At 38.3% G+C, this 19,206-nt stretch overlaps 2 protein-coding genes and 1 long non-coding RNA gene across 5 annotated transcripts in view; 2 read left to right on the forward strand and 1 right to left on the reverse strand.

Moving 5' to 3' along the window:
• Positions 1-1,879, forward strand: part of ptch2 (patched 2) — a 53,144-nt gene extending 51,265 nt beyond the window's left edge. The window contains exon 23 of the mRNA XM_077514740.1: positions 663-1,879. Within this exon, the coding sequence (XP_077370866.1) occupies positions 663-697 (35 nt within the window). The 3' untranslated portion in view covers positions 698-1,879. The remainder of the gene's footprint in view (positions 1-662) is intronic.
• Positions 1-19,020, reverse strand: LOC144014674 (uncharacterized). 2 transcript variants are annotated; one of them, XR_013282534.1, is made up of 4 exons: positions 18,874-18,961; positions 14,129-14,153; positions 3,986-4,184; positions 1-406 (listed from the first exon to the last, which is right to left on the reverse strand). It is a non-coding gene; the product is annotated as an uncharacterized LOC144014674 (long non-coding RNA). The 2 variants fall into 2 exon arrangements; XR_013282535.1 differs by lacking the exon at positions 14,129-14,153 and having other exon boundaries at positions 18,874-19,020.
• Positions 18,627-19,206, forward strand: part of kif2c (kinesin family member 2C) — a 16,207-nt gene continuing 15,627 nt past the window's right edge. For both annotated transcript variants that reach the window (XM_077514808.1, XM_077514834.1), the window contains exon 1: positions 18,627-18,689. In XM_077514808.1, the coding sequence (XP_077370934.1) occupies positions 18,673-18,689 (17 nt within the window). In that variant the 5' untranslated portion in view covers positions 18,627-18,672. The remainder of the gene's footprint in view (positions 18,690-19,206) is intronic.

A 19,206-nucleotide genomic window follows, 5' to 3' on the forward strand; every position in this document is an offset into this window, starting at 1 on the left:
TTTCACAGAAGCAATCCCGTTCGCTGTTTTACTGGATTTTGACTGATTTTGCATGGCCCACAGAATATTGTGTTCTATTGCTATAAAAGCATGGAACCTATCAAAAGAAAGATTAAAGTCTCCTCTTTCATCAGGAAAAAAAAAAGTATGTTTCTTATCTGTTACCATTTTGCAGCAATTAGCATTAGAAGAGAGCTGTTTCATCAGTTTTCACAAATCTATTCAAAATTGTAAGTAATTGAGCTTTTTTTCTACATGGCCCTGGTTGATCTCCTTTGCTCTGCTGCCACCTGCTGGCCGTTTGTGTAATAACTACCATTTCTGCAACCGTTCTTTGCAGTTGAGAGGCTGCATCAAAGCCTTCTGTATGCCTTCTGCCTTGCCTTGCCTTGCCTTGCCTTGCCTTCTGTAAAAAAAAAACAAAAAAAAAAACATATAAATACGTCTTTGGGACACTTAGACCATTAAAAAAAACGTATTTACACGTTATTGGGAGTAAATGAGTTAAAAAAAATCTCACGACATACCACCAATGGAACCTACTGCCATCTAGTGGACAACCATTTAATTTTTCTGCTTGTCACTATACGTCCCTGACATAGACAGCGAAGATAAACCTTTCCAAAAAATCTAACTGTGACTCTTCTCTCGTGTTTTTTCAGGCGGGTCGAGAATCCAGACGGCCAAAGAGTGCTAGAATCCTCCGGACGCTCGTCGTCTTCTGGAAACTCTACATTGACGTCACATAGGATTTATTTGAAGGACATTATGTAAATCTATGAGTATATATTTTAATACTAAAAAAAAAAGAGGGAAGCTATTTAAAAAAAAAGTACTGTATAACTATGGGTATACTCGTGTACAAGTTTTTTTGTGGTGGGGAAGTTTTGTTTTATTTTCTTGGCCCCCTGCATAGTGTATAGAATGAGAATAATAATGTGCTATATGTACAAAAGTGTCCACACAGAGTGAGATCCTATTAAGATATTAGGCTATTGAACATACATGGTCAGTGTTTTATTTCTATTTGTATTATTATGTTGTTGTTTTTTGCTGCTACATAAAGTCATTTTAAGTGATTTGCCTTAAAAAAAAATGCAGTAGCCCCTCTTCCTCCCTCTTAAAGCCACACAGACACATACATAAAATATAATATTGTACTGTGAGATCTAACAGATTTCTGAACAATGTGCCTTCAATCGCGATTGTCAATGCAGCATCCAGAGCTCAGTATTAAGTCCTTTGCAGTTTTGTCTACTTGAAGGTTTGCTTATTTGTGGCTGCGCCTCACATTTAACACAATGGGAACTATAAGGGAGTCTTTTCGATTTTTGGAGTTACCTATAAGCTATTATTCACATTTTACAGCAGCTCTGATTTTTTTGTTTTGTTTTTCTGGTTGTTGTTTTTTTTTCCCCAGTTCTTACATGACAGAAATTGTCTCATCACTGCCAGTGTCATTTGCAGGGAAGATCTTTTCTGTATTTTTCAAGTGGCAGCTTTGGTTTATTTTGTTTAAAAAAAGAAGAAGAAGAAGAAGAAAGAAAGAAAATGTTGAGTAGCTACTGTGCAGTTGTGGATTAAAAAGAAAAAAAATGTCATCCTACATAACCACCTTTGGCTGGAGGAGTTTATACTAGGGAGGAGGTCGAGGGGACGCTCGTGCATTGTTTGTAGTTTAAAAACAAAAATGTAAATGTCATGCCATATAAATTATTTATATTAAAATTTTATTTTTGTAGTTTGTACAGATGTTAGTATTTAGACTGAAGTTCTATTTTTAAAGAGTAAATATATATTATATATAAATATATCTATTTGTTGCTGAGTTTGATTTTCTTTTTGTTTGCATTTAGGAAAGGGGGAGGGGGGGGGGGGTTCATTATTATGTTTTTGTTGTCGTGTTGGGGCAGTTGATGAAGCACGAAGGTGTCACTTTGACACGACACCTTGTTTCTTGCGTCGTTGCCCCTCCTTTGTCATTGTCCATGTCTAAAACACTGTGACTTCTGAAAACTATGCTCAAGAAACCCCTCGTGTGACCGCGATGTTCTCTCACCTGCTATAGAAAATTAACTAACAAAAATAAATTCAATGAAAAAAAAAAAAAGTTCCATGTGTCTTTGCCATTTCTTGGTTTTCAGTAGTAAAGTATTAACGTGTTATTTAAATTAAGCTAATATTCTGCTACTATGCTGTATGTGGTAGGTAAATAATGAACCCCGACAAAATTTTACCATTTCATATTTTTATGACAGTAATAGTATTATATTATAGTAATGTCAGTCATAAATGGAGACAACTGAACCCTTCCTGTTTGTTGAATTTGTTGCTAACTTTCAAAATGGACTTGGGCAATTATGCAATCACGTTAAGTGGCCCGCAGCACAAGTGATAAAAATCAACACAAAAACAAGTCATTCAATTAGACGAATCAGGAAATTATGCGATTAGGCCAACGACATGGCAACACTGCATTACTGTACCTCGTTTGGTGTATACTGGTGGACCAGTTAGCACTAGTATCCAGGCTAATGCTCATTACTGTGTGTAGAGTATATTCATTTATGTAGCCTCTTTCGTTTCTTACCATGTCCTTTGTTGGTTAAGAAATGCTAATTAGTCACTTTTAACATACAGAAACTGAAATTTTGTGAGTTTACTTCTCTGTGTGAAAAAGTGCAAGTGAGCACTAGCATCCACACTAATGCTCATAACATGTTCCTTGGTATAGCTTCTTTAGTTTATTGCTATACGTCCTTTTTTTTTAGTTAATGAATGCTGATTAGTCACTTTTAACATACAGAAACTGAAATTTCCCCCTCCTCTGTTTGAAAAAGTACAAGTTAGCACTCGCATCCAGACTAATATGCTCATAACATGTTCCTTGGTGTAGCTTATTTAGCTTATTGCTATGTCCTTTTTTGGTTAAGAAATGCTAATTAGTCACTTTTAACATACAGAAACTAAAAATTCCAACTTTTACTTCTCTGTTTGGGTGGAAAAGTACAAGTAAGTCATCACTTAGCACTTACTAGCGTCCAGACCAACCCTCACAACAGTATTTATGTTCATTTATTTAGCCTTTTTAGTTTCTTACAATGTCTTTGTTGGTTAATGAATGCTAATTAGTCACTTTTAACATACAGAAACTAAAAATTCAATTTTTTACTTCCCTGTTTGTGTGGAAAAGTACAAGTAAGTTAGCACTTAGCACTTACTAGCGTCCAGACCAACCCTCAATGCAGTATTTATGCTCATTTATTTAGCCTTTTTAGTTTCTTACCATATCTTTGTGGGTTAAGGAATGCTAATTAGTCACTTAACATACAGAAACTGAAATTTACCTACTTAACTTCCCTGTTTGTGTAGAAAAAGTTCAAGTTAGAATTAGCCTCCAGGCTAAAATGATCTTTAGTTTCTTGCCGTGTCTTTGTTGGTTAAGAAATGCTAATTAGTCACTTTTAATCTACAAGAAACTGAATTTCTTACTTTTACTTCTGTTTGTCGGGGAAAAGTAGAATATGTTGGAATATTATTTTCTAAAAATATATATACATATAATGTGATATAGTTTATTATACTGGCCTGATTGTTGCCAAATTTAACGGTTTTAATGTGTTGCTTTCTAACTGTAATTCAAAATGTAGAGGTTTTCGTTTTATTTGCAAAAAAAATAAAAGAAGAAGAAGAAAATGGTTAAGAAACAAACTGTATATTCCATTTGCTCGCTCACAAAAGCCAGTGAGTGGGTTTGTGTCAAGCGTTTAAATGTGCAAATTGACTCACTTTTTGTTTGACAACCTTTCATCCTTGATGCTTATTCACACTATCCCACTTGAGACCCTCCGCAATGGGAACACACACAAACACAATCAGGCTAAATTTGAACCATACGCAAAACCTCTTCCATCCTTTCCTTCCTCATACATAAATATACAACCATGTGTACGCACGCGCACACACACACATACACTGGGCCCACCTGTGTAGATGAAAGGTTGAGGCTGTAAATTCCTGTCCTTCTCGTACAACAGCAAACATTTGTCTGCATCTGATAGCGTCATCGTCATCCGACGCGTGAAGCAAACGCGGCCACGTCTTATTGAAGCGAGCGTCCTTTTGATATCGATACATTATTTGGTTCTGCCTGGAGGTGCCAGTCATGTGTTGCCGGCTGTCGACTGTCAAAACAAATCAAGAAAGACATTTGTGCCTCTTACACAGACTATGAATGTGAATTAATAGGCTTTAATGCAGCGTTCAAGAAACCTGGGAATTCACAATCGTCATAACTCGAAGTTCTAGTTGAGTAGTTCTGTTCAAATCTTTTTTTTGTGTGTTTTTTTTTATGTCGGAATAATGCGATAATGGTGCCCTCGTAAAGGTTATCAGCCATGTTTTTTGTTTCAAACTGAAATTATTATTACTAAAATTTCATATTTCTCATCAGTCATGAATGCAGCATGAATGAAATCCCCGGAAAATGAGAGAGACGGATGGATTTCATCCTCCTTCCCATCCTTCCTTCTTTTCATACATCCCTTTACTTCATTCATTCATTCCGACTTATCGTCCTTCTTACATTCCTTCCATCCATCCATCCATCCATCCATCCATCCATCCTGTCTTCCTTCCTTTCGCTCGTCATTGTTTCCATCCTTTCTCCATTTCTTCCTTTCATACATCCTCGTTTCCTTCTTTCCATCATTCTATCAGACATCCATTCTTCTTTCCTTCCTTCATTCATCCATCTAAATTCCTCATCTAGCATTCTTTCCATCCATACCATCCTTGTTTCATTCCTTCCTTCCTTCCTTCCTTCCTTCCTTGTTTCCATCTCTCCCTACATTTCTCCATTCCTTCCCGAGTTCCTTTCACACATTGTTGTTTCCATCCTTCCTTCAGTACATCCTTTTCTACCTTCCTTTCCTCTTGCCTTCTTTCCTTCCTTCCTTATTATGTTCATTCCCTCCTTCCTTCAATTCTGGTTCCATCACATTTTATTGTTCCTTACCTTCATATCATACTTTTTTCTTTCCTTCCTCTGCTTCCTTCCACCATAAATGCGTCTGTTAGGTTCTGGAGTTGGTTGGATGCCAAAGCGCAGACACAAATAAGATTTTAACTATTTGTTCACATAACTTGACTCGACGAGAAACAACGAGAGTTGCACAGAGGAACAGTGGTAATAATCCGACAAACACACACACTTGTCAGACCGCTGGTACACACAGGGAATCGATCTGATTGGTTGTGACTAGGGATGTTCGATACCACTTTTTTTCAGACCGATACCGATACTGATACTCAGACCCTCAGTACTCACCAATACCAATACCAACTGCCGATACCAGTAGTACATTTTGACAAATAAAAAAAATCACTAAAAGATATTTTTAACCAAATATATTTCCTTTAATTTTGACAAAAAAAAAAAAAAAAACAGCACAGTCACTCTTGAATAGTCTTAATGCTCAAAATAAAACACAAAAATGCTCTTTTAGTTTAAGATTCACAATTTTGAAGTATTTCCAAACTGGTGAAGTTTTGGTGAAAAACTGCTGCAAGCTAGCGCCACGTACGTGCCTGGAGGACTCACTTAACTCATTCACTGCCATTGACGGAAAAAGACGATGCAAATGATGCATTTTTTGCTGGTCTGGCAATGAATGTGTTAACGTCTTCCCCCTCTGCCATCGCTCGCTTGTACTCGTCTGCGTCACGAGTACTCGAGTACTTGAAAAAAAAGGCTGGTATCGGCCCGATACCGATACCTGGCATCGGTACTCGCCCATCCCTAGTTGTGACTAAGTAAATGATTAAAGATTGACATCACGAAGCTCTTGACATCACATAACATCACATAGTCTAAAACCAGTTGAAACTAGATGCTGTTACTTCAGTTCAAAACAGAAAACTTGTTACATCAGTACATAACAGACACTTGACCTCACGGTCATGAACCCAAACTTAACAGGTCATGAACTCAAACGTGACCCAGAAATGACGCCGTCATTCCTTCCTTTCATACATCCGTTTCCATCCTTGCACATTATTTCTTTCCTTCCTTCTTTCCTTCCTTCACTCCTATCTTCATCTCCCCCCCCCTCCCCCGTCTTCAATCAATCCCTTTTGCTCCATCCAAACAACCTTTCCTTCCTTCCTAATTCCCTTTTATCCTTCCTTCGCGTCACACCATCCCTGTTTTTTCATTCCCTCCATGCTTTATCCTTCAATCCGTCCCAAATCCTTCCGCCTTCCTTTCATACGCCTTGTTTCGTTCCTTGCGCCCATCCTTTCCATCATAATTGCTTCCTCCCCTCCGTCTTCCTTTCTTTCCTTGTGTACATCCTCCTTTTTATCGTACATCCTTCTTTCATCCTTTCTGCCATTCATTCCTTCCTTGCGTCTGTTCATCAAATCTTTGTTTCCTTCCTTTCCTTCTATCACCTTTCCTTCCTACTTCCTTCCCTGCTACTCTCTTTTCTTGCTCCTTGCATTTCCTTGTCTTCCTTCCTTCCTTGTGTCCTTTCTCCCTCCCTTCCATCCTTCTTTCATCACTTCCTTCCTCCGAAACCTTTTTTTCTTCCTCCCTTCTTACATTGCATTCATCCTTCCTTCCATTGGACCTTCCTTCCCTCATTTGTTCCATTCTTCCTCCCTCCCTTCTCTCCTTTCTTCCTTGCTTGCATAACCCTTCCTTTCTCTCTTCCTTCTTTCCTACCTTCTACCTTTTGTACCATCATCTACCCTCACTTCCTTCCTCCCTTCAGTTACTCTAAAAAGCATGTACTGTGTTTTTCTGTTAGCGTGCGATGCATCACATCGGAACATAAAATGCGTGTGGGCCGATATTGCAGATAACACTGCTGACCTTTGCGAAGGTGAGGTGAACAAAAGAGTGAACTTGTGATCTGTTGATGCTGCGCGCGTGCGCATGTGTGTGTGCGCGCGCACTGCTGAGTGGGTGGCCTGAGGATGAGCGGCCATTGTTGGCTCTCTATTCAATAGGGCTGATTAGGAAAGAAAAGTGTGTGTTTAGGAGTGTGTTGAAACACATGCAGCAGCGTGCGTGTGCGTGCGTGCGTGTGTGTGTGAGTACTTTTGCACTAAGCAAGCAGCATGAAAGAAGAAGAATGGAGGAATTGGAAAGAAAAGCCAGCAAGGAAGCAGACTTGAGGGTGACATACCACACATTCTTTTTTAACATCAGCTTTCCCTTCAAGTATAGAAGGAGTCTGAATATATTAATTTTGTTGATTATCAAGTATATTTTACATGACTTTTCACAATTTAGGTCAAGAAAACACTTTGTTTAGTCAACAATTACTTTTCACAACATGGAGTCTCGACCAAGCTAGCAAATGCTCTGTGATGCTAACATGGTAAGAGCAACGTTAGCTTGCAACTCAAAAGTCAAAAACTCAATACATCAGCTTTCCCCTTAACAATGAAAGAGTCAGAACTGATCATTCCGAACATCCGGCCATGTCTGATATTTCCGCAATACAACACAATGCAAATGCTTCCTTTTACTCTTTGAAAACAAACGGGGTATTGTGTTGCTTTTGCCTGTGACTAGCTTACAAACCAGGCAGATTGTTATTATAGTCAAACGGCATTTCATCACATTTTGAAATCAAAATAATCCTCGTAAGTCAAATTACAACGATCCAGAGTCCAGTGCTTTTCATTGAGTGGAGAGTTTCCTCGAACCAAGTTGGCCGCCATTTTCATTTGTGACGAATTGTTGATATATTAATCTCATTGACTATAAAGTCTATTTTACACGATTCTTTTCCATTAGGTAACGCGTACTTGACGTAAAACTGGCTCAGCAATTAACCTACTTTTCACAACAGTTACAAATGGAGACTCTGACAAGCTAGCCATGTTCTTTGATGCTAACGTGCTAAACAGCAACATTAGCTTGCGACTACAGTCAAAAACTCAGTGCACATTTATTATTATTTTTTTATTTTATTTTTTTACTCTTGTGGGAAAAAAAGCTAATACTGAACTAAAATAGAGCCTAAGATAAGCAAATTGCTACTAATGCTGTTTTGTTAATAGCTAATTAAAACTAAGCTAAATTAGCACCTGGACTATGCTAACATTGATCAGTGAAGTTATGCTCAATAATTTAGTGGAAAAAGAAGAACTTACAATAAAAGTTATTTGTATCGGTATGATTCAAGAATTGTTTTATGTTATCACATATATAATTTTCTTAAAAATATCTATAAAAAAAGATACATCTCTGGCATAGAGATGTACAACAAACAAACATTCTTTATAGTAAACAAAGAATAATTTTCGGACCAATTTAAGTGAAATTGGAAATTTTTCGACACACCTGATGAACTCCATTACAATGGTTGTGAATCAATTATTATAGCCATAACTTGCATATGACTGTAATATCGGTGCCAGGAATGTATCATGACAGGGAGAAGAATTAAATGTTTTTCACTACAGAAAGTAGATAATTGACCTGTGTATCCACTTTTTGTGACATTTTTGTTTGATGGTGTCCCATGTGAGTTTTCCGAATGCAAAATATGAGCCTTGTCTCAGTAAAAGTTGGGCAACAGTACAGAGTCAAGAGTCCACAACATTGTGGCTTTTTTCGGTCCTACTTCATCACATTGCAGCTCAACTTTTCTGCTCTTTTTGATTTTACACCTTCAACCGCTCAATCATAAAATTCCCTCGTTTGTTTTTCCGCCCTTGTGATTGCACCCTCGCCAGCCCTTCTAATCATCAGAGGAAGAAGTGAAATCAATATATACTGAAATCAGGATAACAAATGTGTTTGCAATCTTCATCCTATGTATATATGTGCTGCGTGTGGATATACCTTGACTGCACGGAGGAGGAGGAGGAGGAGGAGGAATCCGGCAATCATGTAGACAGGCGGGAGGGCCGGCGCAGAGTAAACATGTTTTAAATAAACAGGAAGCGGCGTAATGCCCTTTTAATTGATTCATTCTGTGCCGGGCTGTTTACAGAAGAATCTAACTATGAGAGGGCCTCAGTGTTTAGAAGCGCCTTGTTTAGTTCAAACCATAACACTCCGAGGGTCAGACCTGATGCTGGATCATTTGTGTGCATGAGAGACAGAGAGTGGGGGACCCCGCTATGAGGGACCCTCTAGGACAAAATTCACGATTACTTCTCACACATAACTTCTGAAATGCTTGCATGCAGACTACTGAAGCACTCTCACACACTACAGAAACAAATAGTCCATTTTCAGTACAGCAATCTGAGGGGGGTTTACGGTTTCTTACTTATGATGAGGTGTTTCATTTGGAAAAAGTACGGGTGTCAAAATCAGTGTGTTAATTTAAAGATCCTTTAAGGCCACTAAATTTATTATTGACCGCCTCTTACAATGTAGCCGACATGTCCACGTCAAAATTTTGCAGTAATAAATTTAATAATAATGCATACATTTGTGGAGACTGGGGTCAAGTTGCATTTTACAATTTTAAAAATGTGCAGAATTTTACAAGTTTACTTCATGTTAAAGATTAGATAGCTCTTAATATGAAAAAAAAATGCACTGGGCTGTCGTCAATGTCTTACAAATGTAATTATGCCATCTAGTGGCAGAAAAATGACCTCAACACCAATCAATATCACACTCGTTTTTTTTGTGTTTGTTTTTGTTTACAGTATAGTACATCGTTTTAATTTTAACTCAATTTTATTAATTATTATGAAATTACTGTCCCAATGACTAAAAGATGCAGCCATATTTCTATTAGTTTAACATTTTCCCCCACTTATATGTTAACAAGAGGATGTAAACTTAGAGAAAGAATATTTTATTGTGCATTTAGAACAGATATAAAATTTGCGATCAATCGTGAAGTCTTGCAATTAATTACGATTAAAAAAATTAATCGCCTAACACCCCTTGTAAAAAGCTATTTGGTAAAAAAAAAAAAAAAACTCTTTTTGCTCTTGCTCTCTCAAAAAAGCATCCAATGGACTTGCGTCATCAGTAGACACAGAGATAAACAGTCGTATGCTGCATCATCAGCATAACAATGTGAAGGGGAGCATATACAATTTGAACAATAAAGGGCCTAATATTGAACCTTGAGGCACACCATACGTTATTGCATAGACTTGTAAGGAACAAGGATCCAAACTTACAAAGTTCTGTCAGTGAGGTGGGATTTACAAAAAAAAAAAAAAAAAACTTTCTCAGCCGCATCAGATATTTAAGTCTGTTTAAAAGAATGCCGTGGTCAGCATGAACCAATCAGAATCAACTCCATCAATTTCTGGTGGTCAAGATGACCTATTCAAATTTTGACAAGGGCGGTCTTGGACTGCTTTGGTTCATCTGAAAACCAGATTGATGCTTTTCAAAAATATTAACATACGCTAAAAAGTCTGTTAAGATGATTAAAAACTATTTTTTTCCTAAAATCTTGCTAAAAAAAAAAAAAAAACAAGTACGTTTGATACTGGTCGGTTGTTAAGATAGTTAGATTACTGGTGGTTAGATGGTTAGATTACTGTACTGCATTCTCTTTATAGTTTAGGGGTCTGTAAGTGTTACTAAAGTTTAAATTGCAGCCATAGTGTAATAATATGGAGGGGTCGCTGAACCCCCCCGTGTGGTGAAGGAGAGCAAAGCTAAACACATCCAAATGGGCTAGTAAAAGCTAATTAAGGCTCGGCGCTAGGCTGGCATACACACATTTCATGTGGCGAGGAGGAGGAGGAGGAGGAGGAGGAAGAGGAGGTGGACCGGGCCAGGCCATGTAGCGATGGGGCTCCATTGTGCTGGTTTGGGCAAAACTGTTAATTGACACCATGCATCAGCGTGCGTTTTGCCCACGAAAAGACACGCTCGAGCCATGTGCGTGTGAGTATCACTGTAAGCTGTGGTGACATCTTTGATGACAAACCAAAAATTCTCTTTGACGCTCTCAGCGTGGCTTCTTTTGTTCCTCACCATCACTTTAACCAAAATATTTTGACACTCTAGGACAAAATAAGTATTCGTTTATAAATATGGAAGGAAGACAAGACGGTGGCCTGACTAATTGAAGCTCCTCCTCTTAGTTCAACATAGTTGCTTGGTAATAAGAAGCCAGATGGTGCCAAATTATTATTATTATCATTATTAGCGACCGTCACGGCTCACCCCGTTTTTCTGGGTTCGGTCATGTGACATTTGCAAGCTGACCCCTTTGGCACTGTGATGTCATTTTCAGTCGACAGCAAGTGGCAAAATGGCCGCCCACAGAGACGGATACAAATGTGTAGATTTTGCTTACAAACACAATATTAATGAGAATATAGTAGCGTGTTTAAACTAGTTGGAGCGCATAGAACATATTTTTGTAAATAAAATTTTTGATTTGACGCCTCAATTGCAATATTGAGGGGGGTGGGGGGTGGGGGAATACAATTAGAATATTTTTCTAAATCGTTCAATCCCTAACTTAAATGCTAAAATGGTGCCTTGACTTATGAGTTAAATTTTTTGTATAACTAAGCTCTTAATTCAATGTATATTCTTATTCGTAAATATCAATCCATCTTCATCTCCATGGCTCGTTTATTACTTAGAACTCCAATTTTGGCTTGCAACATAAAGCAAAAAAAAAAAAAAAAAAAAAGACCAAGCAACAGCTCGAAAGTCAAACACGTAGGATCCAGCTCGCCAGTGACTGTAATGAAAAATATTAAATGTGACATGTGGATGTTTTGTTTGATACGCGACAATAAAATAAAGCCATGTTCTGTAAGCCATCGTTGATATTTGGATTTAACGAGTCTGGCACGAACATAACAAACACAATTTCAAATTGTTTATGAGGTCATTTGTACATTTCAAGCCTTGTTCGTTAAAAAGAACAGTAACAGTCGTAAATATGACTCGCTTAGTTTGCAAAACAAGTCAGCGTGTTTCCAAATGTTTGCTTGCTTAGAGAGAAGTTAGGCGATTTAAAACATTGAATATTAAACAATCTAATACAAAAAAATAAATGTATCAACAGTTGAATGAGACTTGATACTCTGTCTCCCTCTATGTCTCTCTCTCTCTCTCTCTCTCTCTCTCTCTCTCTCTCTCTCTCTCTCTCTCGCCTCACTTCACTGTGGTGTGGTGGGAGGGCTATAAAAACCTACGATGTGAGTGTAGGTTGACTTTTTTGGGGCCACATGTTGCACCTATCACTATGCCGGCAAACAGATGGCCCTTCTGCTGTGGTCACTAATATAAAAAAAAAAAAAAAAAAAAAAAGGGAGGAAAAATGTTATAGCCATGTGTTTAAAGAATTAATTAAAAAAAAAAACACACACACTAACACGTTCTAGTGCTATGTTTAGGTTGCGGTTCCAGTTGGCGCTCACTTCAGAGTTTATACAAAAGCCTGCTATAGCAGCATTTAGCGTGTTTTATATGTCGAAATTGGCCAAATTCAAATGACACATTATTCAAAATGGAATGGGAATCAAAATACGGTAGTACACCAACAACTATATTCTTTAGTTTGATTACAAACATATTGTTAAAACTGTTTAGGTTGTCATTAGCCAGTGTGATTGTTAGCGTTCCACCCAGCTAGTGTGATGATTAATCAGTCAATAAAAGTAGTTGTGTCCTCTTGATAACATCAACCTTTATAAGAGTTTCTTGGTGTAACAAAATTGGTATTTTTAAAGATAGAATCATTCCTATATTAGCGTTGTTGTTAAAACTGTGGAAGAGAAGGAAACAATGTTGAATCTAGCTGGCTAGCTAATTACCCAACATGCTAGTCGTCCTATTAGCTTGTTAGAACTTTTATACAGTTCTTTGAAAACAAGCATCCCATATATTATTAATGATAAAATCATCATAATTCAGTGTTGTTATGTATATAAAGCTATGTGAGAGAGAAAAACATATTGTTGGACCTATTACCGAGCCAGCTTGTTTGCCTTTTATAGCCTACTATATCGTTAGTCGTAACTAAGTCGGTTAATGTAGTTGTTTGAACTTTCTTGCATGTTTAAATTGGTGAGTAAAAAACTTTTCAGGAAATATACCAGGAAAACAAATTGTTAAAGCTATCACGCTAGTTAGCTAGTTGCTTTCTAGTTAGAGAGAACACTTTATTAGCTTCCAAATATCCTGCTTAGACGATAATAAAAGTAATTAATGAAGCCAGCTAGCTAGCTAGCCAACTTACAAGTCAGCTTTTACCTTTTGCGCTAACTAGTAGATAATTAGTCCGTTGTAAAAGCTGTTTGTCCGCTTTATCACCTTGAACATTACGTGGTGTCTTGCTCAACTTGCGAGCTTAGCTAGCTGATGATTAGCCAGTGAATGAATGCAGTTGTGTGTCTACTTTATTGCACACATCTTCATTTTTATTAGTTCCCTTGAAAACGATAACCCCAGGCTGTGTTTTAATAGATAAAATGATTCCAATATCAGTGCTATTGTTAAGTAGTTAAAGCTGTGAGGCAGTCAAACAATGTAAAAAAAAGGCTAATGAGCAATTATCCTTCTTCCGTAGTAAAGTTATTTTATTAATGTCATAAATAAATAGCTTGGATGTTAAATTGTTGCTGCCAGAGGAGAGCACACAGGCCGTCCCTGTGGTGCCGTGCAGCTGTGTGTGCTACTCTCACCACACTTTCGCTGCACAGACCTAATAAATAAACAAAATTAGACCCGAAGAAACGGATCAAATTCGCCAGCTGGGCAAACGTACAGTAGGTGGCCGCTGGCGTGCCTGGCGGTTTCGATGGCCGAGCTCAAAAGGTGAACAGGCTTCTTGTTGAAACTGATGTGTTTGAAGAGTAAGTTTAGTCTGCATGGCAGCTTTTCTCTAATGATGCTCTTGGAAGCAAAATGGGCGCATTTCAGCGTGTGCCGCCAATACTAATGTGCTCTAATGAGAGAAGGTTCCAGGCATGCGGCTGTATTTGCTCAGTTCAGCTGCTTGGACGCACACTAAGTTCAGTCATGAATCAATAAATCAACAAAGACCCTCCAATGATCTGCTTCAGTCTAAAAAAGACACTTTGGGGAGAAGGCCTACACTTCTGTTCTAATTCTTTTTTTCTTTTTTCTTTTTTTTTAAAGCCTGTCAGGTTAACTCACCTCTCCGTAGCATTACTTCCCCCTGCTGGTGACAAAAAAACAGGTTTAGTTTTTGAAAACTTTCACAAACAGATTCAGTCAAAGCAAACCTAAAACACTGCAATATGCATGCCAGGCCAAATAGTTGGCAATGTTGCTTTGTAAAGAAACACTATACGCACTACACACGTTTTTGTTTTTTGTTTTTTTCCTTCTTCTTCTTCTTCTTCTTCTTCTTCTTCTTCTTCTTCTTCTTCTTCTTCTTCTTCTTCTTTATGTGTTTATATTCTGAGCCATCAAGGTAAAAGTTGGATCGAAGCAACTGGACATACGTTTATTTTGTTGTCTTTTGTGAAAATGTTAACAGAAAAAACAAACAAACACTGACATAGGAAATTATGCTATTGGGCTAACGATATGACATTCCGCATTTCTCCATTTTTTTTTTTTTTGGGTTCAGAATCAGAATCACTAACGACAGCTGTGCAAACCATCATTTACCAATCACGTTGTTGAATATTATTCCATAAATAATGTAAAATTAATATGAAGTCCTCCCACAAAGATGCCAGATCTACCTGCGATAAATTCAATATATTTGCTCATAATTAGCTAGTCCTTGGAGTTTCTTGCATATTTTGTTTGTTTTGTTGTTTGTTTTCACTTTGTGACACACTGGCATAGTTAATTGTAGTGAGAGAAATTATGGAGCAACTATGCTACAAAAAACAAACAAAAAAAAGTCAAAGCTAGTAACCTAGCTAGCTAGTGAACTTAATTAAAGGAGATGTCAAACCAAAACCATTTTTTGACAATATCTTTTATGCAGGTCTAAATATGGCGTTCTGGTTAATATTGGGATTAGTGGAATATGAGTTAACTAGCAAAATTTTAATCCATCTCGGGGGCGCCATCTTGCCACTTGCTGTACTGAAGATGACATCACAGTTGCTCAGATCTCAGTTAACAACCAATCACAGCGCAGCTTCACAAAACAGGTGAGGTATGATTTGGGCGTTGCCTGAGCCCTGAGCGACAGTGATGTCATCTTCAGTCGACAGCAAGTGGCAAAATGGCCGCCCCCTGAGATGGATAAAAATGTCTGGATTTTGCTTCATAACTTTTATTGCACAAATGTCATTTTAATCAGAATGTCATGTTTGACTAGTGACGTCACATATAAAATATATTGGTCAGAAATGTTTAAGGTTGACTTTAGCCTTTTAGCTAGTGTTGTTAAATCTAGTTTGTTCATTGTTAACCAGTGATAAGTACACATTAGTTGAAATTGTCCTAAAATGGCAAAACTCGTATTTGCCTGAAGTGTCCAAAATGTCTTTTTCAGCTCCTCTGTGCAAGCGTCAAGCTTCCTGGGTGGTTTTGTCAGTTTGTTGAGCTCACATAATGTATGCATGTGTGTTTATTTAGCCTGCAAAGCGGAACAGAGCCATGGCCTCGGCCAATTTTCTTTACATTGAGTGGAAAAAAAATATGCTTTTCGCAGATGGAAAAAAAAACGGTGCGGTGTGGGGAGCAGTCAGATTCAGGGCCAACAGATACAAGAGTACCCCCTTCCATCACGTCAAACCACCAGCGCAAGCTAACACTCCGGCTGCCTCATTTCCAATCATCGCATTCCTCCCCGGGTAAGCTCATTAGCAAGATTACTACTCAAATCTTGTCAGCGCGGGCCGTACGGTAGGCTGGATGTCGCGGGTTCGTCCGCTCGGAAATTCAAACCTGGAGGCTCGTGAGCTTTTTTTTTTTTTTTATCCATCTTTGGGGTTTGAAGCTCGAGTGGAAACACATGCTGGATGGCTCAAGTGACACTAATAACGTGCTTACTTGGAGCTCCAGTGAAATCCCACCTGAGCGCCACGGCTACACGTGTGGCCAATACAGACGCTAATGAGGCTACAAGTAGGGTGCAGGCGGCGAGATTCAGTGAGCTTGATTTTATATAGGCTATAGCAGCATCATTTTGAACGAGAGAGCGTCATGGGCGTAATTCAAGGTTACCTCTCACACACAACTGAAACACTTTGAAACATTGTCGCAACACTCAAACTTCTTTGCTCATATGCTACTGAAAGGCTCTCACCAATACTACTAAAATGTTCTCTTACATACACTACTGAAACACTCACACATACTATTGAAATGTTTATGAACTTCTGAACCACTCACAAAAAACTACTGAATCACTCACACACAACTGAAACTGTCTTACACATACGACTGAAATGCTCTCACACGTTCCTGAACCAGTCATGACCACCACTGAAATATAAGCACTTTCACACACAAAACTGAATGCTCTCACACATACTACAGAAACACTCATATACAACCTACTGAAACATTGTCAAACACAAGTGAAACAGTCTGATTCTTTTTCCCCACTCACATACACTATTCAAATGCTCACATGAAATGAATGAAATGTATTTTGCTCATGCAGACTACTGAAAAATCCATCCATCCATTTTCTTAACCGCTTTTCCTCACAAGGTTCGCGGGGGGTGCTGGAGCCTATCCCAGCTGGCTTCGGGCAGTAGGCGTGGTACACCCAGAACTGGTTGCCAGCCAATCCAGGACTACTGAAACACACGCCAAAATAAAATTCTCTCATTCACAACTGAAACGCTTTCAAATAATGAAATACTGAAAAACTCACACCTACCAAACACTCACGTATGCCCTACAGTAATACTCTCATACTAATGAAATGTATTTTGCTCATGCAGACTACTGAAATACTCACGCCAAAATAAAATTTTCTCATTCACAACTGAAACGCTTTCAAATAATTACATACTGAATCTCACACTTACCAAACGGTCACGCATGCACTACAGAAATACTCTCATACGCACTACTGACATATTCTCTTTGAAAAGCTGTCACATACATCCTACTGAAATGCTCTCATACAAAGGACTAAAACGCTCTCACACACTACTAGTATTTCTTCACATACATGCACTAATGACACAGCTCACAAAAACGTAAAACTACATTTCTTTTAGACTATAGAGACTACTGAGACACTCTCACACATGAAAGTTCTCACATAAAAATACTGAAACACACACACTACTGAAATGTTCTCACACTTTGGTGAATACTCACGTGCATCAATGCTCTCACACACTACAGAAACATTCTCATACACACTACTGAATTCATCTCACATATCAAATCTCACACACTTGAATGAAACGCTCCCGATAATGTACTGAAATACAAAACGTCACAACTGTCCAATCCCGATCGGCACACCCCACACCACTCAAGATTATCCTTATGGGACATCTGATAATCTGTCTTTTGTTGACTGAGGGAAATGTTAAAATCGTCGGTCTGTTAGTATCTCTCGTTAGATGCATAACGGAATCACGTATAATAAATCCGACAACTATTTTCAACTCAACAGGGACAGCGAATTGAGTGTCAGGACGGCGTTCAACTTCACATCACATCTCTCGACTCTGATCGTTATCTCCATAGGCAGGAATCTTGTCAGGACAACTTTGCCCCCATTCCATGTTGGGGCCATTCATGCAGAACCGCGACACAGAAAAAAAAAAAAAAACGACATTTTTTTAAATGTAGTGTAAAAGGAGCTCTCGATTGCTGTCGGCTTAATTAGGATAATCTCAGCTGGGATCGAGGATCAAAATGATTGTTTCCTTCCTGGAAATCCGGGTGTCTGTTGACGTTGACACGTGTGCCAGATGCATTCCCAATTACGGCGTCCAGACTCATCCGTCCAGCCAGGTTCTATACTGCAGATCCGATTCAGGGTCACAGGTGAGTTGGGGTCAATCCTAGGTGACTTTGGGCGAAAGGTAGACTTAAAGGGGAAGTCAACACCCCTAAAAAAAATAAGCTTGACAATAATATGTTCTATGCAGCCCCACTAGACTGAATACGGCATTTTGCTTAATATTGCGTTGGTGGAATACGAGTTAAGCATCAAAATCCAGCGTTTTTTTAATCAATATCAGAAGGCGGCCATTTTGCCACTTGTCTAGTGAAAATGACATCACAGTTGCTCAGGTATCCGGTCACAACCAATCACATCAGCTTCAGAAAACAGATGAGCTGTGATTGGTCATTGCCTGAGCCCTGAGCAACTGTGATGTCATCATCAGCCGACAGTAAGTGGCAAAATGGCCGCCCCCTGAGATGGATTTAAAACGGCTGGATTTCAAATATATAATCAAATATAAAATCAATCAGAATGTCATGTTTAGACTACTGAGGTTACATACAACATATAATTGTCAAGAGATGTTTAAGGATGACTTCATCTTTAAAAACTACAAACTGGCGAATTGACCTAGAAGCAGAAAAATAAATAAAGCTACATGGCATTTCTATTTGAAGTGACATTGCCATTATAGGTTTTACGGTAGTGATGAAACGTAGACCAATTACATGCGGGTTAAGACCATCCCACATGACCTTACTCAGCCAATCAAGTCTGCATTCCAGGCAGTAAGGATAAGGACTGGCTGCATATAGACTATAAAAGTCTAAGAAGAGCACGGAGAGACAAAATGACTACAAAAGGGAAGTAAGTTGATTAGAAGAATTTGATTAATATATGATTGATATTTTTAAATAGTGCCCCCCCCCCTTCCAAAAAAATAACAAATAAAAAATAAAATACATCAAACGGCCGGGCTAATTTTTGTTGATACAGTACTGTATCAACCTAATAACTTTTCAGAAAATCAGTAAAAAAAAAAAACAAATACCTTGCTTGACTTCCCCAAACACCGCTTCAGTCAAGTTGGCATTTGACCTTATATCGCAATCATGTACTGTTACACGCTCACATCAACACACCATGTTTAATCACTCATTTCATATAATACAATTGCTAATTGATTCCACTGTCATCGAGCGGGCACATCAAAGTCAGCGGTCACCGCCGACCGTCCAAAAAGCCTTTAATGCCTCAATAAAAGAAAACGCCTATGTTACGTCATCTTACCCAAACTCTTTTTCAAAGGTCTTAGAGCCATGATGAGCAATGAGTCGATTAACCACATTTATTAAGCAGATATTAATCTGCACACAAATTTACC

The sequence above is a fragment of the Festucalex cinctus genome, chromosome 1 (assembly GCF_051991245.1).
Source record: "Festucalex cinctus isolate MCC-2025b chromosome 1, RoL_Fcin_1.0, whole genome shotgun sequence".
Lineage (NCBI taxonomy): Eukaryota > Metazoa > Chordata > Actinopteri > Syngnathiformes > Syngnathidae > Festucalex > Festucalex cinctus.